The 24,974-nt window shown below is 40.6% G+C and overlaps 1 protein-coding gene across 2 annotated transcripts in view; it reads left to right on the top strand.

The window, feature by feature from the left end:
- The window catches only part of SNAPC3 (small nuclear RNA activating complex polypeptide 3), a 45,519-nt gene that overhangs the window by 11,859 nt on the left and 8,686 nt on the right, over positions 1 to 24,974 (top strand). For both annotated transcript variants that reach the window (XR_010130196.1, XM_004047828.5), the window contains exons 3-8: positions 387 to 471; positions 11,317 to 11,421; positions 13,814 to 13,963; positions 18,064 to 18,146; positions 19,799 to 19,963; positions 24,591 to 24,698. Coding sequence is in view for 1 of the 2 variants with exons in the window: in XM_004047828.5 (XP_004047876.1) it covers positions 387 to 471; positions 11,317 to 11,421; positions 13,814 to 13,963; positions 18,064 to 18,146; positions 19,799 to 19,963; positions 24,591 to 24,698 (696 nt within the window). In the remaining variant the exon portion in view is untranslated. The remainder of the gene's footprint in view (positions 1 to 386; positions 472 to 11,316; positions 11,422 to 13,813; positions 13,964 to 18,063; positions 18,147 to 19,798; positions 19,964 to 24,590; positions 24,699 to 24,974) is intronic.

Genomic DNA, 24,974 nt, shown 5'->3' with positions numbered 1-24,974 from the left:
GTCAAGATCATGAAAGATAAGGAGAGACTGAAGAACTTTAACAAACTCAAGGAGACTAAGGAAAAATAACAGATGCCATGTGGGATCCTGGATAGGAATCTGGAACAGAAAAAAAAAAATGGGTAAATTAAAAATTGTGTGAAATTTTAAAAAGGCGTATAGCTAATAATATTGTATAAGAATTTATTTCCTGTTCTTAATTGTCTCATGATCAAGTAAGATGTTGACATAAGGGAAGCTGAACAAGAGATAGAAGGGAACTTTTTCCTGCTTTTGCTACTTAAAATTAGTTCAAAATAAAAAAACTTGAATGTTAAATATGTTTTTGAAGCCCGAATAACGAATGTTGAACTTTGATTTTTTTTTTTCTTTTACATCTACAACAGGGTTAGAAAAAGGTTCTTGGAACATCGGGAAGAAACCATTACAATAGATCGAGCCTGCAGACAAGAAACATTCGTTTATGAGATGGTAATTAAGAGTCTCATCTTTTTCACCCTTTTCTCTTAAAACAGTAAGCCGACATTGGCTGAGGGTTAGTAATGACAGTATGGTAGCTTTATACTGGATATGCTTAGTTGAAAACAAACTAGAGAAACTCCTTTGAGTCTGGGAACTAGTGAGAGAAGAGGACCCTTAGAACTCAAGTGACCACATATTTGACTTTTTCACATCTCTGCCTTTATTCTTGTTTGGTTTTATCTTGCTTTCGGTATTAGGCTAAATTTATGCCTTTTCACTACCCTATTTCTGGTCTTTTTGTTCTGCTCCTGATTTTGGTTTAACCACATTGTCAATCCTCATCTATTACCTCTTGTGTAAAACTTTGGGAAAATTTAAGATGATGACTCTTGAGGAATTAGGAGCTAGTAGACACGATAGGTTCAGAATCAATGTGCTAGGCACTGTGCTGGCACTTGATCATGCATACGGGCACCTATTGTCTCTCCCACTTATTTTACTTTTATTGTGGTAAAGTTTACATAACATAAAATTTACCATTTTGATCATTTTAAAGTGTTCAATTAAGTGGCAATAAGTACATTCACAATGCTGTAAATCATCACCATTTCCAGAACTTTTTCATCATCCCAAACAGAAATTCCATACCTGTTAAGCAATAACTCACCAGTTTTCCCTCCTGCAGCCCCTGCTAACCTCTATTCTACCTTCTTTCTCTATGAATTTGCCTATTCTAGATATCTCATGTAAGTGGAATGCTTTTTTGTCCTTTTCTGTATGGCTTTTTTTTTTTTTTTTTTTTTTGAAACAAGAGTCTCGCTGTGTCGCCCAGGCTGGAGTGCAGTGGCGCCATCTCGGCTCACTGCAGTCTCCGCCTCCTGGGTTCAAGCGATTCTCCTGCCTCAGCCTTTTAAACAGCTGGGATTATAGGTGCCTGCCACCATGCCTGGCTAATTTTTGTATTTTTAGTAGAGACGGTTTCATCATGTTGGCCAGGCTGGTCTCGAACCCTTGACCTCAAGCAATCTGCCTACTTCGGCCTCCCAAAGTGCTGGGATTACAGTCGTGAGCCATGGCACCCAGCCTATGGCATATTTTACGTAGCATAATGTTTTATAGGTTCATCCATGTTGTAACGTGTATTAGAACTTCCTTTTTATGGCTGAATAATATCTATTGTATGTATACACCACGTTTTGTTCTATTTATCCGTTGATAGACATTTGGGTTGTTTCTATCTTTTGGCTATTGCGAATAATGCTGCTATGAAAATTGGTGTACAGATATCTTTTTAAGTCCTTTTTCATTTATTTTGCGTCTGCCCCTAGGAATGGAATTGATGGATTGTATGGTTAATTCTGAGAAACCTGTTTTTCATAGCAATGATACCGTATTACATTCCCATCAGTAATGCATGAAGGTTCCAATTTCTCCATGTACTTGTGAACATGTGTTTTCTAGCTTTTTTTAATAATAGCCATCCTTGTGGGTGTGAAGTAGTATCTCATTGTGGTTTCGATTTATATTTCCCTAATAGCTAGTGATGCTGAACATCTTTTTATTTGGTTTTTGGCCATCTGTATATTTTCTTTGAAAAAGATCTATTAAAATATTTTGTCCATTTTCAAATTGGGTTGTTTATCCTGTTGAGTTATAAAGAGTTCTTGGCCGGGTGCCATGGCTAACGCTTGTAATCCCAGCACTTTGGGAGGCCGAGGCGGGTGGATCACCTGAGGTCAGGAGTTCCAGACCAGCCTGACCAACATGGCGAAACCCTGTCTCTACTAAAAATACAAAAATTAGCCGGGCGTGGTGGCATCCCCCTGTAATCCCAGCTACTCGGGAGACTGAAACAGGAGAATTGCTTGAACCTGGGAGGTGGAGGTTGCCGTGAGCCAGTATCATGCCACTGCACTCCAGCCTGAGCAACAGAATGAGACTCTGTCTCAAAAAAAAATTAGCCGGGCGTGGTGGCAAGCGCCTGTAATCCCAGCTACTCTGGAGGCTGGCAGGAGAATCACTAGAACCCAGGAGGTGGAGGTTGCAGCAAGCCCAGATTGTGCCATTGCACTCCAGCCTGGGCAATAGGAGTGAAACTCTGTCTGAAAAAAAAAAAAAGAGTTCTTTGTATATTCTGGATACTAGACCCTTACCATATAAGTAATTTAAAAATATTTTATCCCATTCTATATGTTGTCTTTTTACTTACTTTTCTTTTTTTTTTTTTTTTTTTTTTTTTGAGACAGAGTTTCACTCTTGTTGCCCAACCTAGAGTACAATGGAGCAATCTTAGCTCACTGCAACCTCCATCTCCCAGGTTCAAGTGATTCTTCTGCATCTGCCTCCCGAGTGGCTGGGATTACAGGTGCCTGCCACCATGCCCAGCTAATTTTTGTATTTTTAGTAGAGATGGGGTTTCATCATGTTGGCTAGGATGGTCTCGAACTCCTGACCTCAGGTGATCCGTGTGCTTCGGCCTCCCAAAGTGCTGGGATTACAGGCGTGGGCAACCACAGTCAGCCTTTTTAGTTTCTTGATACTGTCGCTGGATGTACAAAAGTTTTTAAATTTGATGAAGTCTAGTTTATCTTTTTCTTTTGTTGTCCTTGCTTTTGATGTCATACTTAAAACATTGCCAGATGCAGCATCATGAAGATTTTCCCATATGTTTTCTTCTAGGAGTTTTATAGCTTTAGCTCATAAGTTTGTCTTTGATCCACTTTGAGTTGATTTTTATATATGATGTGAGGTAAGGGTTTGATTTCATTCTTTTGCATATAGCTATCTATTTTTTGCAGACTGTCCTTTCCCTAGTGAATGATCTTGGCCCTTTTGTCCAAAATCAGTTGACCATATAAGTTTCATCGTTACATTCTATTGGTCTAGATTCTAACCTAGAACTACACTGTTTTGATTACTTTGGCTTTGTAGTAAATTTTGAAATCAGGGAGTGTGAGTCCTCCAACTTTGTTCATGTTTTTCAAGATTGTTTTGACTATTCAGAGTTCCTTGAAATTCCCTATGAATTTTAGGATGGGTGTTTCTATTTTTGGAAAAAATGCCATTGGGATTTTGATAGGGATTGCATTGAACCTGTAGATTACTTTGGGGGAGTATTGAGATCTTAATGATATCAAGTCTTCCAATCCATGAATGAGATTTCTTTCCATTTATTTAGATATTTAATTTCTTACAGCAGTTTTTTTTTTTTTTTTTTTTGAGACGAAGTTTTGCTCTTGTTGCCCAGGCTGGAGTGCAATGGTGCGATCTTGGCTCACCGCAGCCTTCGCCTCCCGGGTTCGAGCGATTCTCCTGCCTCAGCCTCCTGAGTGGCTGGGATTACAGGTGCGTGCCACCATGCCCAGCTAAGTTTTTGTATTTTTAATAGAGACGGGGTTTCTCCGTGTTGGCCAAACTGGTCTCCAACTCCCAGCCACAGGTGATCCGCCCGCCTCGGCCTCCCAAAATGCTGGGATTACAGACGTGAGCCACTGTGCCCAGCCTATCAGCAGTGTTTTATACTCTTTATGTATACAACCCTTTCACTTCCTTGGTTAAATTTATCCCTAAATATTTTATTCTTTTGAATGCTATTGTAAGTGAAATTGTTTTCTTAATTCCTTTTTTTTTTTTTTGAGACAGTCTCGTTCTGTCACCCAGGCTGAGTGCAGTGGCACAATCTTGGCTCACTGCAACTTCCGCCTCCCGAGTTCAAGTGATTCTCATGCCTCAGCCTCCTGAGTAGCTGGGACTACAGGTGCCCATCACAATGCCTGGCTACTTTTTGTATTTTTAGTAGACACAGAGTTTCACCACGTTGGTGAAGATGGTCTTGAACTCCTGACCTCAGGTGATCCACCCACCTTGGCCTCTCAAATTGCTGGGATTACAGGCGTGAGCCACCACACCCGGCCCTGTTCCTATTTTCTTTAGTGTTTTTATCATGAAAGGGTGTTAGATTTTGTCAAATGCTTTTCTGTGTCAGTCGAGGTAATGATCTGTTTTTTTTTTTTTTTTTTGCCTCATCATTCCATTAGTGTGGTGTATTATATTGATTGACTTGCTAATGTTAAATTACCCTTGCATTTTGAGGATAAATAAATTCCACTTGGTTGTGGGATTCAATAAAAATTGTAATCATAAAAAGTACCTTTTCTTATCATAACTGAATGACATTAGAAATCAATAACAGAAGAAAAATTGGAAAATTCACAAAAATTAAACACATTTGACAAAAGCCTTTTCATATGCTTCTGAATTTGCTTTGCTAGTATTTTGTTGAGATTATTGCATTCCTATTTATAAAGGGATATTGGCCTGTAGTTTTCCTGTAGTGTCTTTGTCTCACTGTGGTACCAAGATAATGCTGGTCTCATAGAATGAGTTAGGAAGTGTTTACTCCTTTTGAAATTTTGTGAAAGAGTTTGAGAAACTCTGGTATTAATTCTTTTAATGTTTGGTAGAATTTACCAGTGAAGTCATCTGGTTCTGGGCTTTTCTTTGTTGGGAGGTTTTTCATTGCTGATTCAACCTCCTTACTTGTTACAGGTCTATTTAGATTTTTTATTTCATTTTGAATCAGTTTTGATAGTTTGTATGTTTCCAGGAATTTGTCCTTTTCATCTAGGTTATCCAATTTGTTGGCAAACAGTAGTTCATAGTTTTCTCTTCTAATCCTTTTTTTCCTGTAAAATCAGTAGTAACGTCTCCACTTTTACTTCTCATTTTAGTAATTTGAGCCTTCTTTTTTCTCAGTCAGTGCAGTAAAAGTTTGTCAAATTTGATGTTTTCAAAGAACCAGCTTTTGTTTTTATTGATTTTTCTATATTTTCTATTCTTTTTCATTTATCTCCACTCATCTTTATAACTTTCATTTTTTTTTGCTAGCTTTGGGTTTAGTTTATTCTTTTTAAATTCCTTATCTAGTTATTGAGATTGTTCCTTTATATAAAGTTATACAGCCATAACTTTTTAAAATCACTCTTTTTACTACATCTCCCTAAATTTCCTATGCTGTGATTTTTGTCGAGTGTTGTTAAATTTCCACATACTTGTGAATTTTCCAATTTTTCTCCTGTTATTGATTTCTAATATTCACTTAATGATCAGAAAAGTTACCTTTATTACTTTAATTTTTTTTAATTTAAGATTTGTTGGTGTATCCTGGAGAATGGTTCACATGCACTTGAGAAGAACCTGTATTCAGCTGTTGTTGTTTGGAGAGTTCTTTGTATATCTGTTGGGTCTAATTGTTCCCGTTGTTCAAGTCTCCTGTTTCTTTATTGATCTTCTGTCTAGTTGTTCTACCCGTTATTGAAAGTGGGGTATTAAAGTCTCCAACTATTACCATAGAACTGTCTATTTCTTCAGTGCTGTTGGCTTTTGCTTCATATATTTTATTTTACTTATGTTTTTTGAGATAGGGTCTTGCTTTCTTGCCCAGGCTGGAGTGCGGTGGCGCCATCACTGCGCATTGTTGCCTCAACCTCCTGTGCTCCAGTTTTCTTCCCACCTCCACCTCCCGAGTAGACAGGACTATAAACTTGCACCACCATGCTGAGTTAAGTTTTTGTATTTTTTGTAGAGATGGCGTTTTGCCGTGTTGCCCAGGCTGGTCTTGAACTCTTGGACTCAAGCAATCTGCCCACCTTGGTCTCCCATGCTTCTTATGTTTTAGAGTTCTGTTGGCTGTATATAAGTTTATAATTGTATATATCTTCTTGCTGGATGGCATCTTTTGCCAATATATAATATCCTTCTTTGTCTATTGAAACCTTAAAAAATTTTGTTTTTAGAGATGAGGTCTTGCTCTGTTCCCCAGGCTGTCCTCAAACTCTTAGGCTCAAGTGATACTCCCACATCAGCTTTCTGATAGCTGGGACTACAAACATATGCCAAAACATCTTATTTTTCTGTAACGTAAGGATTACTTTGTTTTTTTTTGAGATAGTCTCACTCCGTCACCCAGGCTGGAGTGCAGCGGCCCGATCTCGGCTCACTGTAATTTCTGCCTCCTGGGTTCAAGTGAATCTTGTGCCTCAGCCTCCCGAGTAGCTGGAACTACAAGCACCCACCACCACACCCGGCTAATTTTTGTATTTTTGTAGAGGCAGGGTTTCACCATGTTGGCCAGGCTAGTCTGGAACTCCTAACCTCAAGTGATCCACCTGCCTCAGTCTCCCAAAGTGCTGAGATTACAGGTGTGAGCCACTGTGCCCAGCTAGGATTACAATTAAATCTTAAAATTGAAACAACTTACTTTTAATTATACACAGTCCTCAACCTACTGTGGTTTGACTTAGGATGTTTTGACTTTATGATGGGTTTATTGGGGTCTGAAATGCATTTTCCACTTGTGATGTATTTTATTTATGGGGTTTATTGGGGCATAATCCCATCATTGTTGAACATTTGTGTCAGTTTTGTTTCTATAGTATTCAAATACTCTGCTTCCACATCTTTGTCTGTCCCTCTTTGGGTTGTCACAGATTATGTCTTTATATGTTGTGTGTCCATTAACATAACCTTGTAAGTATTGTTTAATCCATTTATTTTGCAATCATATAGGAAAAACAGAAAAATCGTAGAGGAGTGAGTTACAAACCAAAAGTACAATAATACTGGCTTCTATATTTACCTGTGTTGTTCCCTTTAGCAGTATTCTTTATTTCTTCTTATGGCTTCAATTTACTGTCTAGTGTCTTTTCATTTCAGCCTGAAGAATCCTCTTTAACACTTCTTACAGGTTAGGTCTGCTGGTAGTAATTAATTCCCCTAGCTTTTGTTTATCTGCAAATGTCTTAATTTCTCCTTCATTCCTGAAGGATGGTTTTGCCAAATACAGAATTCTTGGCTGACAGGTTTTGTTTTTTTTCTTTCATGGGTTTAAATATGTCACCCAAAAAAGAAAAACAAAAGTAAAAAAATTTAAAAGCTGAACACAGTGGTGGTTTCCCATAGTCTCAGTTACTGAGAAGGTTGAGGCAGAAGGAGCACTTGAGCCCAAGAATTTGAGGCCAATCTAGGCTACATAGATAGATAGATTTAAAAAATCAGGGCCGGGCGCGGTGGCTCACGCCTGTAATCCCAACACTTTGGGAGGCCGAGGCGGGCGGATCACGAGGTCAAGAGATTGAGACAATCCTGGCTAACACAGTGAAACCCCGTCTCTACTAAAAATACAAAAAATTAGCTGGGCGTGGTGGCGGGTGCCTGTAGTCCCAGCTACTCGGGAGGCTGAGGCAGGAGAATGGCATGAACCCGGGAGGCAGAGCTTGCAGTGAGCCGAGATAGCGCCACTGCACTCCAGCTTGAGCTTGCAGTGAGCCGAGATAGCACCACTGCACTCCAGCTTGGGCGACAGAGTGAGACTCCGTCTCAAAAAAAAAAAAAAAAAAAAAAAATTGGTCAGTCAGTCCATCCGTCTATCTGCCCATTCTCTGGTTTCTTAACCTCCATGGTTTCTGATGAGAAAACTCCTGTTAATCTTATTGAGGAATCTGATTTTCTTTAAGTATTTGGTTTCCTTTAGCTGATCGAACACATTTTTAAAGTTGATACATAATGATTGTACAAATTTCTGGGGTACTCATTGAGCACATTTAAGTCAGTTGCTATAACGCCTTTTTTTTTTTTATTTAACATTATTATTATTTTTTTAATTTCATTTTCTTCATTTTATTTCATTTATATACCCTGAAGTGGGATGACTGAATCATGTAGTAGTTCTACTTTTAATTTTTTTGAGAGACCTCCATATTGTTTTCCATAATAGCTGTATCAATTTGCATCCTTGCCAACAGTGTGCAAGAGTTCCCTTTTCTTTTTTTTTTCTTTTCTTTTTTTTTTTTTTTAGTATTTATTGATCATTCTTGGGTGTTTCTCGAGGAGAGGGGGATTTGGCAGGGTCATAGGACAATAGTGGAGGGAAGGTCAGCAGATAAACAAGTGAACAAGGGTCTCTGGTTTTCCTAGGCAGAGGACCCTGCGGCCTTCCGCAGTGTTTGTGTCCCTGGGTACTTGAGATTAGGGAGTGGTGATGACTCTTAAGGAGCATGCTGCCTTCAAGCATCTGTTTAACAAAGCACATCTTGCACCGCCCTTAATCCATTTAACCCTGAGTGGACACAGCACATGTTTCAGAGAGCAGGGGGTTGGGGGTAAGGTTATAGATTAACAGCATCCCAAGGCAGAAGAATTTTTCTTAGTACAGAACAAAATGGAATCTCCTATGTCTACTTCTTTCTACACAGACACAGCAACAATCTGATTTCTCTATCTTTTCCCCACATTTCCCCCTTTTCTAGTCGACAAAACCGCCATCGTCATCATGGCCCGTTCTCAATGAGCTGTTGGGTACACCGCCCAGACGCGGTGGCGGCCGGGCAGAGGAGCTCCTCACTTCCCAGAAGGGGTGGCCAGGCAGAGGCGCCCCCCACCTCCCGGACAGGGCGGCGGCCAGGCGGAGGCGCTCCCCACCTCCTGGACAGGGCAGCCGGCCGGGTGGGGGCTGCCCCCCACCTACTCCCGGACGGGGCGGCTGGCCGGGCGGGGGCTGCCCCCCACCTCCCGGACGGGGCGGCTGCCGGGCAGAGACGCTCCTCACCTCCCAGAGGGAGCAGCTGCCGAGCAGAGGGGCTCCTCACCTCCCAGATGGGGCGGCTGCCAGGCGGAGGGGCTCCTCACTTCTCAGACGGGGCGGCTGCTGGGCGGAGGGGCTCCTCACTTCTCAGACGGGGGCGGCTGGGTGGAGATGCTCCTCACCTCCCAGATCGGGTCGCGGCCGGGCAGAGGCACTCCTCACATCCCAGACGGGGCGGCGGGGCAGAGGCACTCCCCACATCTCAGACGATGGGCGGCCGGGCAGAGACACTCCTCACTTCCTAGACGAGATGGCGCCCGGGAAGAGGCGCTCCGCACTTCCCAGACTGGGCAGCGGGGCAGAGGGGCTCCTCACATCCCAGACGATGGGCAGCCAGGCAGAGACGCTCTTCATTTCCCAGACGGGGTGGCGGCCGGGCACAGGCTGCAATCTCGGCACTTTGGGAGGCCAAGGCAGGCGGCTGGGAGGTGGAGGTTGTAGCAAGCCGAGATCACGCCACTGCACCCCAGCCTGGGCAACATTGAGCACTGAGTGAACGAGACTCCGTCTGCAATCCCGGCACCTCGGGAGGCCGAGGCTGGCAGATCACTCGCGGTTAGGAGCTGGAGACCAGCCCCGCCAACACAGCGAAACCCCGTCTCCACCAAAAAAATACGAAAACCAGTCAGGCGTGGCGGCGCGCACCTGCAATCCCAGGCACTTGGCAGGCTGAGGCAGGAGAATCAGGCAGGGAGGTTGCAGTGAGCCGAGATGGCGGCAGTACGGTCCAGCTTTGGCTTGGCATCAGAGGGAGACCATGGAGAGAGAGGGAGAGGGAGACCGTGGGGAGAGGGGGAGAGGGAGAGAGGGAGAGGGAGAGGGAGAGGGAGCTAACGTCTTTGTTTAGTGGACTTTTATTTATGTGCGAATGTAGCTATTGCCTGTAGGAATAATTAATTGACACTTTGACTAGTAATTCCAATGTCTGGGCTTCCTCAGGGTTGGTTTTGTCAAATTCTTATTTTCCTAAGAGTTGTCCATACTTTCCTCCTTTTTGCGATTTATATGTTTTTTTGAGAACTAGACATTCTAGGTGTATTTTTTCTTGTGCATGGCTGGAGCTGCCTGTGACTTTTCCAAACGATTATTTTAGCACGTGTGTTACTTGTTGTACGTGGTCACTGATGTTTCTGTTTCATTCTCTCTGTGGTCAATCAGTGATCTGACAAAGATTTCCTTAAATACCTGGCTCCAAAAAGAAAAAAAAGCATCTTGTCTGTAAGTCTTCCAATATAGATCCTGCTGGGGGAAGCTGCTGCCACCAAGAGGGTCAAAACCAATGCACGTACCTGGGCCAGGCACTCGGCATCACCAGACCAACCAAAACATAAAATCCTCAGTTCTTAGAGAACAGGTCCCCACTGCCTGCCTTGGCACCAGCCAGCTTCTCCAGGAATTCAAGCTGCCTGTCTCATCGGCGAGGGGCGAAGGAGTGAGGGTGGTAGTTGATTTGCACACAGTGCTTACTAATGAAAAGCAGCAACTTCTCTCGTCCTCAAACACTCCCCTGATTGTTGTTAAGTGTCCCATCAGGTTCCAGAGTTCCAAAATAGTTTATTCCAGTCTCTCATTCCAGCTTACTGGTTGCTTCTGTTAGAGGGACTGGGCCCTGGAGCTGCCTACTCTATTTTGTGACATGATTCCCACTTATTTTTAAAACTCGTGCATCTAAACCAGTTCAGCCTGGCCTCTATTTTATATTAATTTAGCACACATAAAAGATCAAAATATATTAAAGATGTCATGGTGTTATAAAAAGCATAGGGTTTAGAGCCAAACAAATCTGTATTTGCGTCCTAACTCTGGTATGACCTTGAGTAAATCACTGAACCTCTGAGCTTTATCTGTAAAATAGCTTTCACAGGAATATTTGATAAGGAATGTAAAAATGTAACTGGAAATGCCAGTGTTATACCAACATTAGTTGATACTCCTGTTGCTCATCAACTGCTAAGTACTCAGTACCACACATCTTATCAGATGCATTATGTACACATTCCCAGCAACAGTACAGTAAGTATTTTCTGGTTCTGTTTGTTTATTGAAAGAAGATGAAACTAAAGCTTAGAGATGTCTTAACATTTTTCCCAGAGTATAATTAGGTGTCAAACCCAAGGCTGCTTGACTCGATCCCTTGCTGATAGCCATTGTACCACACTGCATCTTATCTGAGTTATAGTATCTGGTTTCAGTGTCTCTTTTTCTTTCTTCAGGAGTCACATGCCATAGGAAAAAAGCCTGAAAATTCAGCAGACATGATTGAAGAAGGGGAGCTTATCCTATCTGTGAATATCTTGTACCCTGTTATATTTCATAAGGTAAGTAGTAAAACCTTTTGGATTTTATGGATAATAGTAACTTTTGTAAAAGTGTTTAATTATTTGAAGAGTCATATTCCTATGCTTACATTAAAAATAAACACTCTGGGAGTGGTGGCTCATGCCTGTAATCTCAGCACTTTGGGAGGCCAAGTCAGGAGGATCACTTGAGGCCAGGAGTTTGAGACCAACCTGGAAACATAGTGAGACCTTGTCTCTACTAAAAATCAAAAAAAAATTAGCTAGGCATGGTGGTGCACATCTGTAATCCCAACTACTTGGGAGGCTGAGGTGGGAAGATCACTTGAGCCTAGGAATTCAAGGTTGTAAGCGAGCTATGATTGCACCACTGAACTCCAGCCTAGGAGACAGAGTGAGACCCTGTCTAATAAATGCAAGCATATGCTGCCTATCTGATGTCTTATTTTTAGAGCTGACAATCTATAATCTTGTGCCATCTGTTCTAATAAGGAATATTGGAAATAAGGTCAAATTTCAAACAATCTCTCGATCCAATAGGATTACAGGTATATAGTATTGAAATATATGCCTGATTTCTGCACTAGAAGCAACTGAAAGTATATGTACATCCATAATGATTCTAATTCTACAAATTCTTGAGGGATTTTCGCAGAATAGGTGGCTAATGGAGGAATTAGCCTATGTTCACTAATTTAGAATAGTTGGGAAGTTATTGAACTAACCAGAGACAGCTCTTCTTTGATGAAAATACAGAACGTTATTAAGTCAAGGGTATCTAGGAATCTCTTAGGAGAAAGAACTCTTTCCTAGGCCAGAGTGTATATATTCTTGATTCCTTAAATAGATGTGTCATAAATTCTGATGAGTTGTCATTGAAATATTAATATATATAAGTTGCACTTATGAATAAATAGGCTTTTACGAAGCATCTGGGATGTAGTTAGTACTAATTATCTTATTTGATTAAGATCTCAAATTGCTGGCTGGGTGTAATGGCCCACACCTATATCCTCAGCACCTTTGGAAGGCTGAGGTGGGCTGATCACTTGAGCTCAGGAGTTCAAGATCAGCCTAGACAAAGTGGCAAAACCTCATCTCTACAAAAAATACAAAAACTAGCTAGGTGTGGTGGTGTGTGCCTGTAGTCCCAGTTACTAGGGAGGATTGCTTGAGCCCGGGAGGTCAAGGCTGCAGTGAGCCAAGATCATGCCATGGCACTCCAGCCTAGGTGACAAAATGAGACTGTCCCTCACCGCCACCCCCTTCTCCCCAGAAAAAGATCCCAAATGACCAGTCATAAAAACAAACCAAACCAAAGTATGAATCTGGGTTTATAACCTCAGGTTACAGTATAGATTGCCTGACCTCTATGAAGTAACTTTTAGGAAATTTTAAGACAGTCTTGCTAAATGAAGTTACATTCCAGTGGATCTTAATGCTCATGTCAGTTTGGTATCATCTTGATTATAAACTTTAGTTTAAACCAGAAAATTTCCATGGCTAAGTATGTCAGTTGTACCCATGGGATTTTTGTTGGTTTGTTTGTTTTTGAGACAGGGCCTTGCTCCATTGCCTAGGTTGGAGTGCAGTAGTACAGTCGTGGCTCACTGCAGCTTCACTCGAGCAATCCTCCTGCCTCAGCCTCCCAAGTAGCTAGGACTACAAGCATGTATCACAACGCCCAGCTAACTTTTAAATTTTTTGTAGAGATGGGGTTTTGCTATGTTGCCCAGGTTGATCTTGAACTTCTAGGCTCAAGCAATCCTCCTGCTTCGGCCTCCCAAAGTGTTGGGATTACAGGCATGAGCCACTGTGCTTGGACATTCCATGCTATTCTAATTTATGGAGATGACTGAGGGATGACATGGAGAGGCTATAATGCCTTTGAAAGGAGATTTTTATTACATTTCCTTAGAGGAGGGGGCACACCATGTAGGGCCACAGGAAGAAGCATCATTCTCATTTAGGAGGCTGAAAGGGGAGAGGGGAAGGCATAGACCACAGTTTTTATTGGGGTTTCTGTGGGAAAGACAAGGTAGGGAAGAGTAAACAGTTTAGGATTGGCTAATTCGAATAATTCCAGTAGGTTTGGTGGCAGAGGGGCTGTCCCCTGTAGCCTGGTGCTTGGCCCTGGGTGGATTGAGGTTGAGGGAATACCAGGGGAAATAGTGGCTTGGTGTGTGATAAAGGAGGTGGTTTCAGAGTGGCTGTGGAACACAGGGGAGATGTAAACAATTTTGACCATGAGTTTGGCCCTATAATTATTGGATGTGAAAATACAGAGCATCAAGTTATGGGGACAATTTAAAATTAAGAAAACCAGCAATTTAATTTTGATCTAGTCATGACAGGATTTGTAGTTTTATCGCTTTGTCTCTAAATGAACACTTATTTATTCTTTGACTTTTAGCACAAAGAACACAAACCATACCAAACAATGCTGGTGTTGGGCAGTCAAAAACTCACACAACTGAGGGATTCAATTCGCTGTGTCAGTGACCTCCAGATTGGCGGTGAATTCAGCAACACTCCTGACCAAGCCCCTGAGCACATCAGCAAAGTAAGGTGATTTCCTCCCATAAAACAAAAGGAAATAACAAGCTAAGAAAATAGTGATTACTCTAGCTGGTTCATAAATGTCCCAGTAAATCCTTTTCTTCTCCTGCGGGATTCCATCAAACTACTACACTATCTCATTCCTTCCCTTTATCACCGGAACTTTTCCAAAGAAGAGGCTAGACTCTGTTTTGATTTCTTCATCTCTCATTTGTTTCTAAACTATTGTATGGAGACTTTTCCTTCTGGGCTAATAGTGACCACCTAATTTTCTTTTTTGTTTTTTTTTTGTTTTTTGTTTTTTTGAGACGGAGTCTCGCTCTGCCGCCCAGGCTGGAGTGCAGTGTCGCCATCTCAGCTCTATAGTGACCACCTAATTTTCTAAGCAGTTGGTCACTTTTCCATTTTTATGTAACTTGACCTCACTGTAGCATATGACTTTGCTGTTCATTCACTCGTTTGAAGCTCTGTCAGAGTTGTGATCTGTCATGATTGTGCCCAGCAAAAGGCTGGAGTCGACCTGAGAGCCTCAAATAGTTAGCACCCATTCTTCACCTTTTGCTGCCCAAGGACCAATACCCAACAAGGAGAGAGCATATGAAGTTGGTCCTTGCTGGTGTTTCCCCAATGTGTTGCCCTCAAAAGGAAAGAGAAGCCCTGCATACCCCCTGGATAAGGATGGAAAGGAGCAGTGTGGTAGACTGGCTACCCACAATGTTTTCAGAAAGGATCGTTTACCTAATAAAGCAGGAGGGCCTTGATCCCTTCCACATTTCATCATAGGGCAGGATTGAACTAAACCTGCTACAACTCTGGCAGAGGGCCTCAGGTTTACAGGGCCATTTCAGGGGAGGGATAGCATCTCCTAGAGATAAGTAAAAAGATATTTGGAACAACAAGGATGGAGATAGTGTTTGGACAAGAACCAATACAATCTCCTTTTTTCCTGGGTCCTGTTCCACCAGCCACATAAATGTTGGTATAACTTAGGTTTCATGTTAACTTTTTTTTTTTCTCCCTAGGCTGACATATAAGGCCTTTTATAATGATGCTTCCCAAATTAACTTTCTGAACTGTTTACTTGCTGCCTTTACACCTCATTCATCCATAGTGAATTTGTGTATTTTCATCAGTGTACCATACTTTTTCATGTCTCTGAGTATTTGAACATGGTAGGAAGCCCTTTCCCTACTTCATCCATTTTGTGAGTTCATTCTCAGATTTCCAAACCCAGCTCAAAACTCACCAATTATATGCAATTTTTCTTGACTCCTTTCTTTGTTACCCTGGCACCTTTTCTTTTGTCCATTGTAGTATGTATTTCAGTATGCTGATTCAGTGTAATGTGTGTCCGTCTGCTCCACAGGCTGACTATATTCCAGTTTTTGGTGACTAGTGTGGAGACTAGCATATGGTTCACATGTAGATTTCACTTAAGTACCTGTCGAGTTATGCTGGAAATGGTTTTTAGATATTTAGGTTCTTCAGGGTTGCCATCTCAGTGCTTTTGGAGAGAAACAATAGGATAAGAAAAGTAGAATTTCAAAATTTTATGCGGAGCAGGAAATATGAGATTTATCTTTTTCTTTCTTTTTTTTTTTTTGGATGGGGCTCTGTTGCCCAGGCTGGAGTGCGATGATGCAGTCTCGGCTCACTGCAACCTTCACCTCCCAGGTTCAAGTGATTCTCGTGCTTCAGCCTCCCAAGTAGCTGGGATTACAGGTGGCCCCACTGCGCCCAGTTAATTTTTGTATTTTTTATTAGAAACGGGGTTTCACCATGTTGGCCAAGCTGGTCTCGAACTCCTGACTTCAGGTGATCCACCCGCCTCAGCCTCCTAAAGTGCTGGGAGTACAAGGTGTGAGCCACCGTGCCTGGCCAAGATTTTTCTTTAAAGCAGCGGTGGCAATCTTCTGCAAAGTTTTTTAACCTTGTCAAAAAAAACATAAGATGTAACTGTTAAATAATAAGATCAGTCTAAGAAGAAAAATCTGAATTTACCCTCTTCACTCCAACCATCTGAACATTGCTCAAAGCAGTTTGAGTCAGATCTGGGAATCGGTCTTACCTTCAGGAAACCCTGGAGAATGTTTGTCTGTCTGTTTTTTAATCAAGTCCAGTCTGGGCAACAACTCACTGTGTTGCCCAGGAGAAGGTTTTAACCAGGCTTTGTCAATTTACTTGGTCTGTTCATTGGTGCTGATAGCTTCGGAAGTTTTTTAAGCAGGGATTAAATAACCCATAATTGTATTTTAAAATATTTACATATCTCCTGTTATATTGTTTCTGTCTCTTCTATTATTATTATATATATATATATATTTTTTTTTTTTTTTTTTTTTTTTTTTTTTGAGACAGAATTTTGCTCTTCTTGCCCAGGCTGGAGTGCAATGGCACGGTCTCGGCTCACTGCAACCTCTGCCTCTCGGGTTCACACGATTCTCCTGCCTCAGCCCCATGAGTAGCTGGGATTACAGGCATGCACCACCATGCCCAGCTAATTTTTGTATTTTTAGTAGAGATGGGGTTTCTCCATGTTGGTCAGGCTGGTCTTGAACTCCCAACCTCAGGTGATCTGCCCACCTCGGCCTCCCGAAGTGCAGAGATTACAGGCATGAGCCACCAGGCCAGTCAGGGAAGTTTATTAGTGGATGACTTTTGATTTAAATGGAAAACATTTTTGTTCTTTTAGAGTTCACCTTGTAATTAATAATTATGCCAAAAGATAGTAAGTTGCTTAAATCACCTAAGATGAAGTTTTATGGCAGTGTTTTGTAAAACACAATTATATATATTAAACTTCATTTTGTTTCCAAAATAAGTCAATAGTTATTTTTTTAGAACCTTTATTTTGGACCCTGCTTACCTCTTTGAGGGTGTAGAAGTATATTAAGTGGCAGATTTTGTATTGTAGCAGCTAGTCATATGACATTAAGTACATTATACTTAATGTACATAATCTCCATAACAACCTATGAGGAAGGTAAAGGCTTTACTCAAATTTTACATGGGAAAACAGGGTGAGTGAGATTTAGTGACTGGTCCAAGAAGAAACAACATAGCCAGTCTTGCAGGAGTGTCTCGTGCGAACACAAGATAATCTGTAAGTGGGGGAATGAAGACAAGAAAGAAAAATGGAAGCTTCAAAGAAGTAGGAGAAAAATTAAAATATTAACGGTAAAATTATTTTAGTACCTGAAACATATCTCCTATACATAAATTGCTTTTGATCTTCACCACAATCCTGTAAAACATCGTGGCAGATATTATTATTCTCATTTCACAGATGAGAAAACAGGTCTGAGAAGTGATTGCTACATACCAAAATCACAAAGCTAGTAAGTGGTAGGTTAAGGAAAAGAACTCAGGTCTTCTGCCCTCATTCAGGAGTCTAAATAGAAGGTGAAGGACCAGTTTAACAGAGTGCTTCTCAACTCTGGTTGCATGTTTTTTTCTAGAGAGCTTTGGAAAAATACTGATCCCCAAAGATTCTTAATTAATGAGTCTGAGTTGACACTTGTGTTTGGTGTTTTTGTGATTTGATTTTGCAGTCAGGATTGAGAGCCACTCCTTTGACGGACACTGTGGTAGAATGAGTTAAGAACCCTTGAAGGTTCCAACCAGTTGTGGTACAACTACAGTACCTGGGGCAAGATTGCTTGAGTAAAAATAGAAATTCAGATTCTGTCTGCCTAAGAGTTACTGAAAATATAAAGAGAGAATTTTTGTAAAAACATTGCAAATACAAAAAAATGCCAGAAAAACATAGCTCGATGATCATTGTTATTACTGGGGAAACATTAAAGATAGGACTTTGTTTAGTTTTTAGTTCTAGTATCCAACACTACTTACTGCTCTGTAAGTATAATAAAATAATGATGTTTATTTGATTTCTAATTGGGTTCCTTTCATGAATCTCAGAATATACACATTTAGATCAAACGTAGTGATTATAACAGCAATAGGGTAAAATTGAAAATAGTAGCAATTTTTGTAACACATATTAGTGTGATTTTATGATATATCTATTTTGAATTAATACTTAGAGCAATTTCATCATTGTTAATAGTTGATTTTCTCTCAATACCATCTGTTTTCTTGTAGGACCTATACAAATCAGCCTTCTTTTATTTTGAAGGAACATTTTATAATGATAAAAGATACCCAGAATGCAGAGATTTGAGCAGGTATAGTTTCCAAAAATCTTCTCAAAGTCTTTCCTATTTCTAGTTATCAAAGTAGTGTTATCTCCACAAATCCTATTATTGGCCTATTAAGGACCTTTGCCAAGGAATTATTGATAAATCTTGTCTTGTGCATTACATACATCCAAAAAAAATTAGCCAGGCACAGTAGTCCCGGCCACTCCGGAGGCTGAGGCAGGAGAATCTTTTGAGGCCAAGAGTTCAAGGCTGTATAGCATGCTATAATCTCGCCTGTGAATACCCACTGCTTTCCAGCCTGGGTAATATAGCAAGACTCTGTCTCTAAAAAAAAATAAATAAATCACCTTAACATGCATTATTAGTCTCTGGCCTTTACATATAAGTAATAGTGGCAAATTAACCTTTCACTATTTTTTCTGCCTATCCAGCATATACTATTGTTTGCCCTAGGTGATGGTGATATATATATATATATATTGCTTAAGTACATAATATAGGAAAAATCTGTAAGCTCATTTTAATACCATACTTTCATTATCAATGTCTTAACAATTACAGTATACAAGTATATATATTATTGTTGCCCTTTTTTTAAAAAAAAAAAACAATGAAAAAGTCTCGTTCTGTCACCCAGTCTGGAGTATGGTGGCACGATCTCAGCTCACTGCAGCCTCTGCCTCCCAGGTCAAGCCATTCTCGTGCCTCAGCCTGCCAAGTAGCTGGGACTACAGGTGTGTGCCATCATGCCTAGCTAATTTTTGTATTTTTAGTAGAGACAGGGTTTCAACATGTTGGCCAGGCTGGTCTTGAACTCCTGGCCTCAAGTAAGCCGACTGCATTGGCCTCCCAAACTGCTAACATTACAGGTGTGAGCCACAATGCCCAGCATATTGTAGCCATTTTAAATCTGTATTCTAACCCAACAGTTCAAACCTATTGGTTTCAGCTTTTTTTTTTTTTTTTTTTGATACAGTTTCGCTCTTGTTGCCCAGGCTGGAGTGCAATGGCGCGATTTCGGCTCACCACAGCCTCTGCCTTCCAGGTTCAAGCCATTCTCCTGCCTCAGCCTCCCCAGTAGCTGGGATTACAGGCATGCACCACCACGCCTGGCTAATTTTGTATTTTTAGTAGAGATGGGGTTTTTCCATGTTGGTCAGGCTGGAATCGAACTCCGGACCTCAAGCGATCCGCCCACCTCGGCCTCCTGAAGTGCTGGGATTACAGGTGTGAGCCACCATGCCCAGCCTTGCATTTATTTATACTATAAATAATTGAAGACCCCAATGAGCTACTGCTTATGTGGGTTATAACTATCAATATTTATAATATTAAACACTGAAACTAAGAAGTATTTGAAATATTAAATAATCTCATTACATACTAACATTTTGTGAAAAATATTTTTCAAAACACAATGAGTGGCATTGTTACACATTGTGCATTTAAGCTAAAGTGATGCACATCATGTAACCTGCAGAAAATGGATCCCTTACGAAAATTCAGCATTCCTAATCTCAACATGTGTCAAACATTTTGGTCTTCATCTCAAGATGGCAACTGTCCAGTTAGTTGGGTGAGCTAGGTTAATGTGAATTACTGCAATCACAAACTGTTTTCTGTAGTTTTTAAGTTTTTGTGGAAAAATGATATATCCTTGCCTTTTCCCCCCTCAGAACTATCATTGAGTGGTCAGAGTCCCATGATAGAGGCTATGGAAAGTTTCAGACTGCTAGAATGGAAGATTTCACCTTCAATGACTTGTGTATTAAACTGGGTTTTCCTTACTTATACTGTCATCAGGGAGACTGTGAACATGTCATTGTCATTACTGACATAAGGTAGGTGACAGCACTTAGGACATTTTGTTACCTTTTTTTTTCTTTATTTCATAGTACAAAACCAGAGATAGTTTTTTTAAAAATAAGAGGAGTAAAAGTAATAACCATTGCAACTTGGCGTGGCAGCAGCAAAAATACTGTCTTCTTTCCATGCAAATACCAACTCTTTCCATCCAGTTGCATCATCTATTGTTCATTATTTTGGAAAATCTTTAAGAAATACTTTACTATTAGACGGTTAAAAATCTGTTAATAATTTTAAAAGTATCTCCATTTTGTATTAAATAGCTGTTATTCAGATAGTACTTATCCATTTATATATAACATTGCAACTTTGTTTTTAGGTTTGTCTTTTTGCCAAAATTTGAAGAAGATAAAAGGGAATTGGAGGAAGAGTAATTCTAATACTTGACAAATGTGAAGTCTTAATGCTTTGACAAAGATTTAAATTGGGAAGGAGCTAAGATAGTCTAAAATAAGACTTAGGGATGAGTTATAAATTTTAGACAGCTAATAGCTCTATTCCATGAATAAGGCTATTCATTTCCTCTTTATTTAGGAAATCACAGTTTAAGAAGGAATACTATGTACGAATAAACCCTGCTCCATTGCTGGTTTGATTCCTTATGAGAGACCATTTAAAAGTTTTTTGTGGAATAATAATGTACCTATGTTTGACCAGTTATTAGAAACCAGTAATTACTGGTATTAATTAGTAATTTATTATACCACTAATAGAAACTGATGCCTGCCAGGCACAGTGGCTCACGCCTATAATCCCAACACTTTGGGAGACTGAAGTGGGCAAATTGAGCCCAGGAGTTCGAGACCAGCCTGAAAAATACGGTGAAACCCTCTCTACAAAAAATACAAAAATTAGCTGAGCATAGTGGTGTGTGCCTGTAATCCCAGCTACTCAGGTTAAAACGTGAGGATTGCTTGAGACCAGGAGGTCAAGGCTGCAGTGAGCTATGATCATGCCGCTGCATTCCAGCCTGGGTGACAGAGTGAGACCTTGTCTCAAAAAAAAAAAAAAAAAAAGAAAAGAAAAAAAGAAAGAAGCTGATGCTTTCAGAAAGTCCCTGCTTCCATTTTTGGTCTTACTGACTCTTCTCCAAAATTTTGTATCTCATGCACTCCATCTCAGGAAACTATCAGAAGATGTAAAAGTGCTTCACAGAAAGTGTAAACCATGAACAAGAAAGACATGGAATGCAACACAGAATAGGTTAAATAGACATAAAAGGGATTCTCAGAATTATGGAAAAGTGAAATCCCAGTGTGAGAGCTTTACACCAGACCCGGAGATTTGATGAAGGGTCTGGAGCCAGGAGCATACAGAACTCAGGAAGGATGTCTGGGAGGAAAAATAGAACTGGTAGACTCCCGGTTGTTCACTGTTCTGTCAGAAAATAGGTGACTGAATTCGTGACAGGTACATTGAAAATTAAGCAAATGGGCCAGGGCCGGTGGCTCACGCCTGTAATCCCAGCACTTTGGGAGGCCAAGGCGGGCAGATCACGAGGTCAGGAGATCGAGACCATGCTGGCTAACACAGTGAAACCGTCTCTACTAAAAATACAAAAATTAGCCAGGCGTGGTGGTGGGCACCTGTAGTCCTAGCTACTTGGGAGGCTGAGGCAGGAGAATGGCGTGAACCCGGGAGGTGGTGCTTGCAGTGAGCTGAGATCGTGCCACTGCACTCCAGCTTGGGTGACAAAGCAAGACTCCATATCAATAAATAAATAAGAAAATTAAGCAAATGCAAATGGGAGAGAATTAATAGATTAATAGCTACAAAACAAAATGTCGTCCAATAGATGTCAACTGTGTGGCTTAGGTAGAAGTAGCACTAATTCGTCCTGAATTAAATATCTTTAACCAAAATTATGGTAGTTCTGTGGGGAGAAGCTGAGGAGCTAAATTCTAAACAAACAATTAAGAATGGAAAACAATTACCCCTAGGGAAGAAGAATGGGGAGGCAAGAGCCAGAAGAATACATAAACCTTGGATTTATATGACTTTTAAAATTATAGACAGTACATTTATGTCTTTGATGTTATTAAAATTTTATATCAGCAGCCTAGCATGGTGGCTCATGCCTGTAATCCCAGCACTTCGGGAGGCCAAGGTGGCCAGATTACTTGCAGTCAGGAGTTCAAGACCAGCCTGGCCAACATGGTGAAATCCTGTCTCTACTAAAAATACAAAAATTAGCCAGGTGTGGTGATGGGCGTCTGTAGTCCCAGCTACTTGGGAGAGTGAGGCATGAGAATCACTTGAACCCGGGAAGCGGAGGTTGCAATGAGCCAAGATCGTGCCATTGCACTCCATCCTGGGTGACAGAGCAAGACTGTATCAAAAGAAAAAAAAAATTATATAAGCTGTTCTGCCTGCTCTTCCTTTCAAATGTGGGAAAATGTGCTGGCCTTGTAATAAACATAAGATGGAAGGCAATCCCCTATTCTCTCTGATGGCCTTATTTTTCGTACATTTTTCTTTCTTTTTTTTTTTTGAGACGGAGTTTCGCTCTGTTGCCTAGGCTGGAATGCAGTGGCATGATCTCGGCTCACCGCAACCTCTGTCTCCTAGGTTGAAGCAATTCTCATGCCTTAGCCTCCCAAGTAGCTGGGATTACAGGCACGTGTCACCTTGTCCGGCTAATTTTTGTATTATTTATTTATTTATTTTTTTTGAGACCGAGTTTCGCTCTTGTTGTCCAGGCTGGAGTGCAGTGGTGTGATCTCCGCTCACCACAACCTCTGCCTCCCAGGTTCAGGCAGTTCTTCTGCCTCATCCTCTTGAGTAGCTGGGATTACAGGCATGCGCCACCACGCCCGGCTAATTTTGTATTTTTAGTAGAGACGGGGTTTCACCATGTTGGCCAGGCTGGTGTCGAACTCCTGACCTCAGGTGATCCGCCCATGTCGGCCTCCCAAAGTGCTGGGATTACAGGCAAGAGCCACTGCGCCTGGCCTTTTCCGTACATTTCTTATAGTGTAGGCCTATTTCTATAAACAACGTGATTCCAAGGCTGAAGGATAAAAACATGACCATTAAACTCATGGTAACTTCTTGATACAGTGGTCAACAAAAGAAACATGATTTGTTTGAGTGTCAAAGAAAAACAATTTACACTTTTTTTTTTTCTTGAGAGGGGATGTCACTCTGTTGCTCAGGTTGGAGTGCAGTGGCAAAATCATGGCTCAATGCAGCCTCAACCTCCTGGGCTCAAGTAGTCCTCTTCCCTCAGTCTTTCCCATAGCTGAGATTATAGGCATAGGCCACCATGCCTGGCCAATTTTTCTATTTTTTGTAGAGACAGGGTCTCACTTTGTTTCCCAGGCTGGTCTTGAACTCCTGAGCTCAAGCGATCCTCCTGCCTTGGCCTCCCAAAGTGCTGGGATTGCAGGCGTGAGCCACCACATCTGCCCTTTTATTTTTTTAAACAGTTTACATTTATTAAGAGTATGCAATGTAGGGCTTTTTAAAAGGCAATTTAGGGAAGTCATTTTTATCTTACGGGTGGATTTAATCATTCATTGCCATTCCATAATACCAACTATCAAAAGGTTAATTATTTTCTGATGGTGAAAGTTTTAATTTTAAAAAAATCAAATTTTAGAATTGTTAGAGACCTTTAGAACAATTTTGTGTAGTCCTTTCATCTTTCAGAAGAATCTGAAGTCTGTCATCATTTAAAGGATTTACCCAAAGCCATGGAGCTGATTAGTGGCAGAGTAGAGATTGACTTCCATTTCTTTTTTAATAAAAATTATGAAACTTCTTAAAGGTTTCATAATTCTGATACTTAAAACTAAGATTCTACCAATTCATATTATGCCAGGAGTCAGAATTAGATTTTAATAAAGGAGACATTAAAAAAACAAGAGGCACATTGTAACAACCAGTTAATCTAGGTAAAATATCACTGAGTAGCTTTGCCCAAATTATGTTTCATTACAAGGTACTAAATGTTAGCCAGGTGTCGTGGCTCACAGCTGTAATCCCAGCACCTTGGGAGGCTGAGGTGGGAGGATTGCTTGAGACCAGGAGTTTGAGACCAGCCTGGACAACATAGTGAGACCGTGTCTCTACAAAAACTTAAAAAATTATCTGGGTGTGGTGGTGCATGCTTGTAGTCCCAACTACTGGAGAGGCTGAGGTGGGAGGACTGCTTGAGCACAGGAGTTTGAGGCTACAGTAAGCCAAGATCATGCCACCGTACTCCAGCCTGGGTAACAGAGTAAGACCCCATTTCAAATAAATAAAAATAAAAGGTACTAGTGTTAAGCAAAGCAAGGATTCTCTGGTAAAATACATTCAAGAAATGCTCTACATAATAACTCCCTCTTAAGGGGGGATCACAGTGTACATTACCATAAAGGGATTTGAGAAGCCTAAGGAAAGAAAACCTTGTTTAATCCAAAATGCTCTTGGAGAAAGTATTTTGTGGAACAGAATTTGGTCAAACATGGCATAACAAGTAATTCAGCAACATCTTGTAAGCAAAAATTGAAAATATCTATTTTCCTAATACTCAGGTACAGATATATTTAATAGCTCATAAAAATTTGTCACTTAATATTTGTCACCTTAATATCTTTATTTTCCCACAAACAAAAGGCTTGTGCATCATGATGACTGCTTGGATAGGACATTGTATCCCCTCCTTATCAAGAAGCATTGGCTATGGACCAGAAAATGTTTTGTTTGTAAAATGTATACAGCTAGGTGAGTGATCATGTATTTTTTTTTTCTCTGAGAAATGGTAGTTTTGACTTTTGGTATTTTGTTTTCCACTTTGGATCTAAGAATATTTGTACTTCAGGTTATAAATATGAAGTATCATCTAGTAGGGAAGTGCCAGAAAATCAATTTAGTGAGTTAAAACATTCTTAAATAGTAAGGAAATATTATATGTACACAAGTCCAGGGATAGGTCAAATTTCAGGCTTGTAAAATGTATACAGCTAGGTGAATAAAAATAAAAGTTACTAGTGTTAAGCA

Source organism: Gorilla gorilla, chromosome 13 (assembly GCF_029281585.2).
Source record: "Gorilla gorilla gorilla isolate KB3781 chromosome 13, NHGRI_mGorGor1-v2.1_pri, whole genome shotgun sequence".
NCBI lineage: Eukaryota > Metazoa > Chordata > Mammalia > Primates > Hominidae > Gorilla > Gorilla gorilla.
The sequence above is the reverse complement of the archived record's forward strand: the minus strand, read 5'-3'. Positions and strand labels throughout refer to the sequence as shown.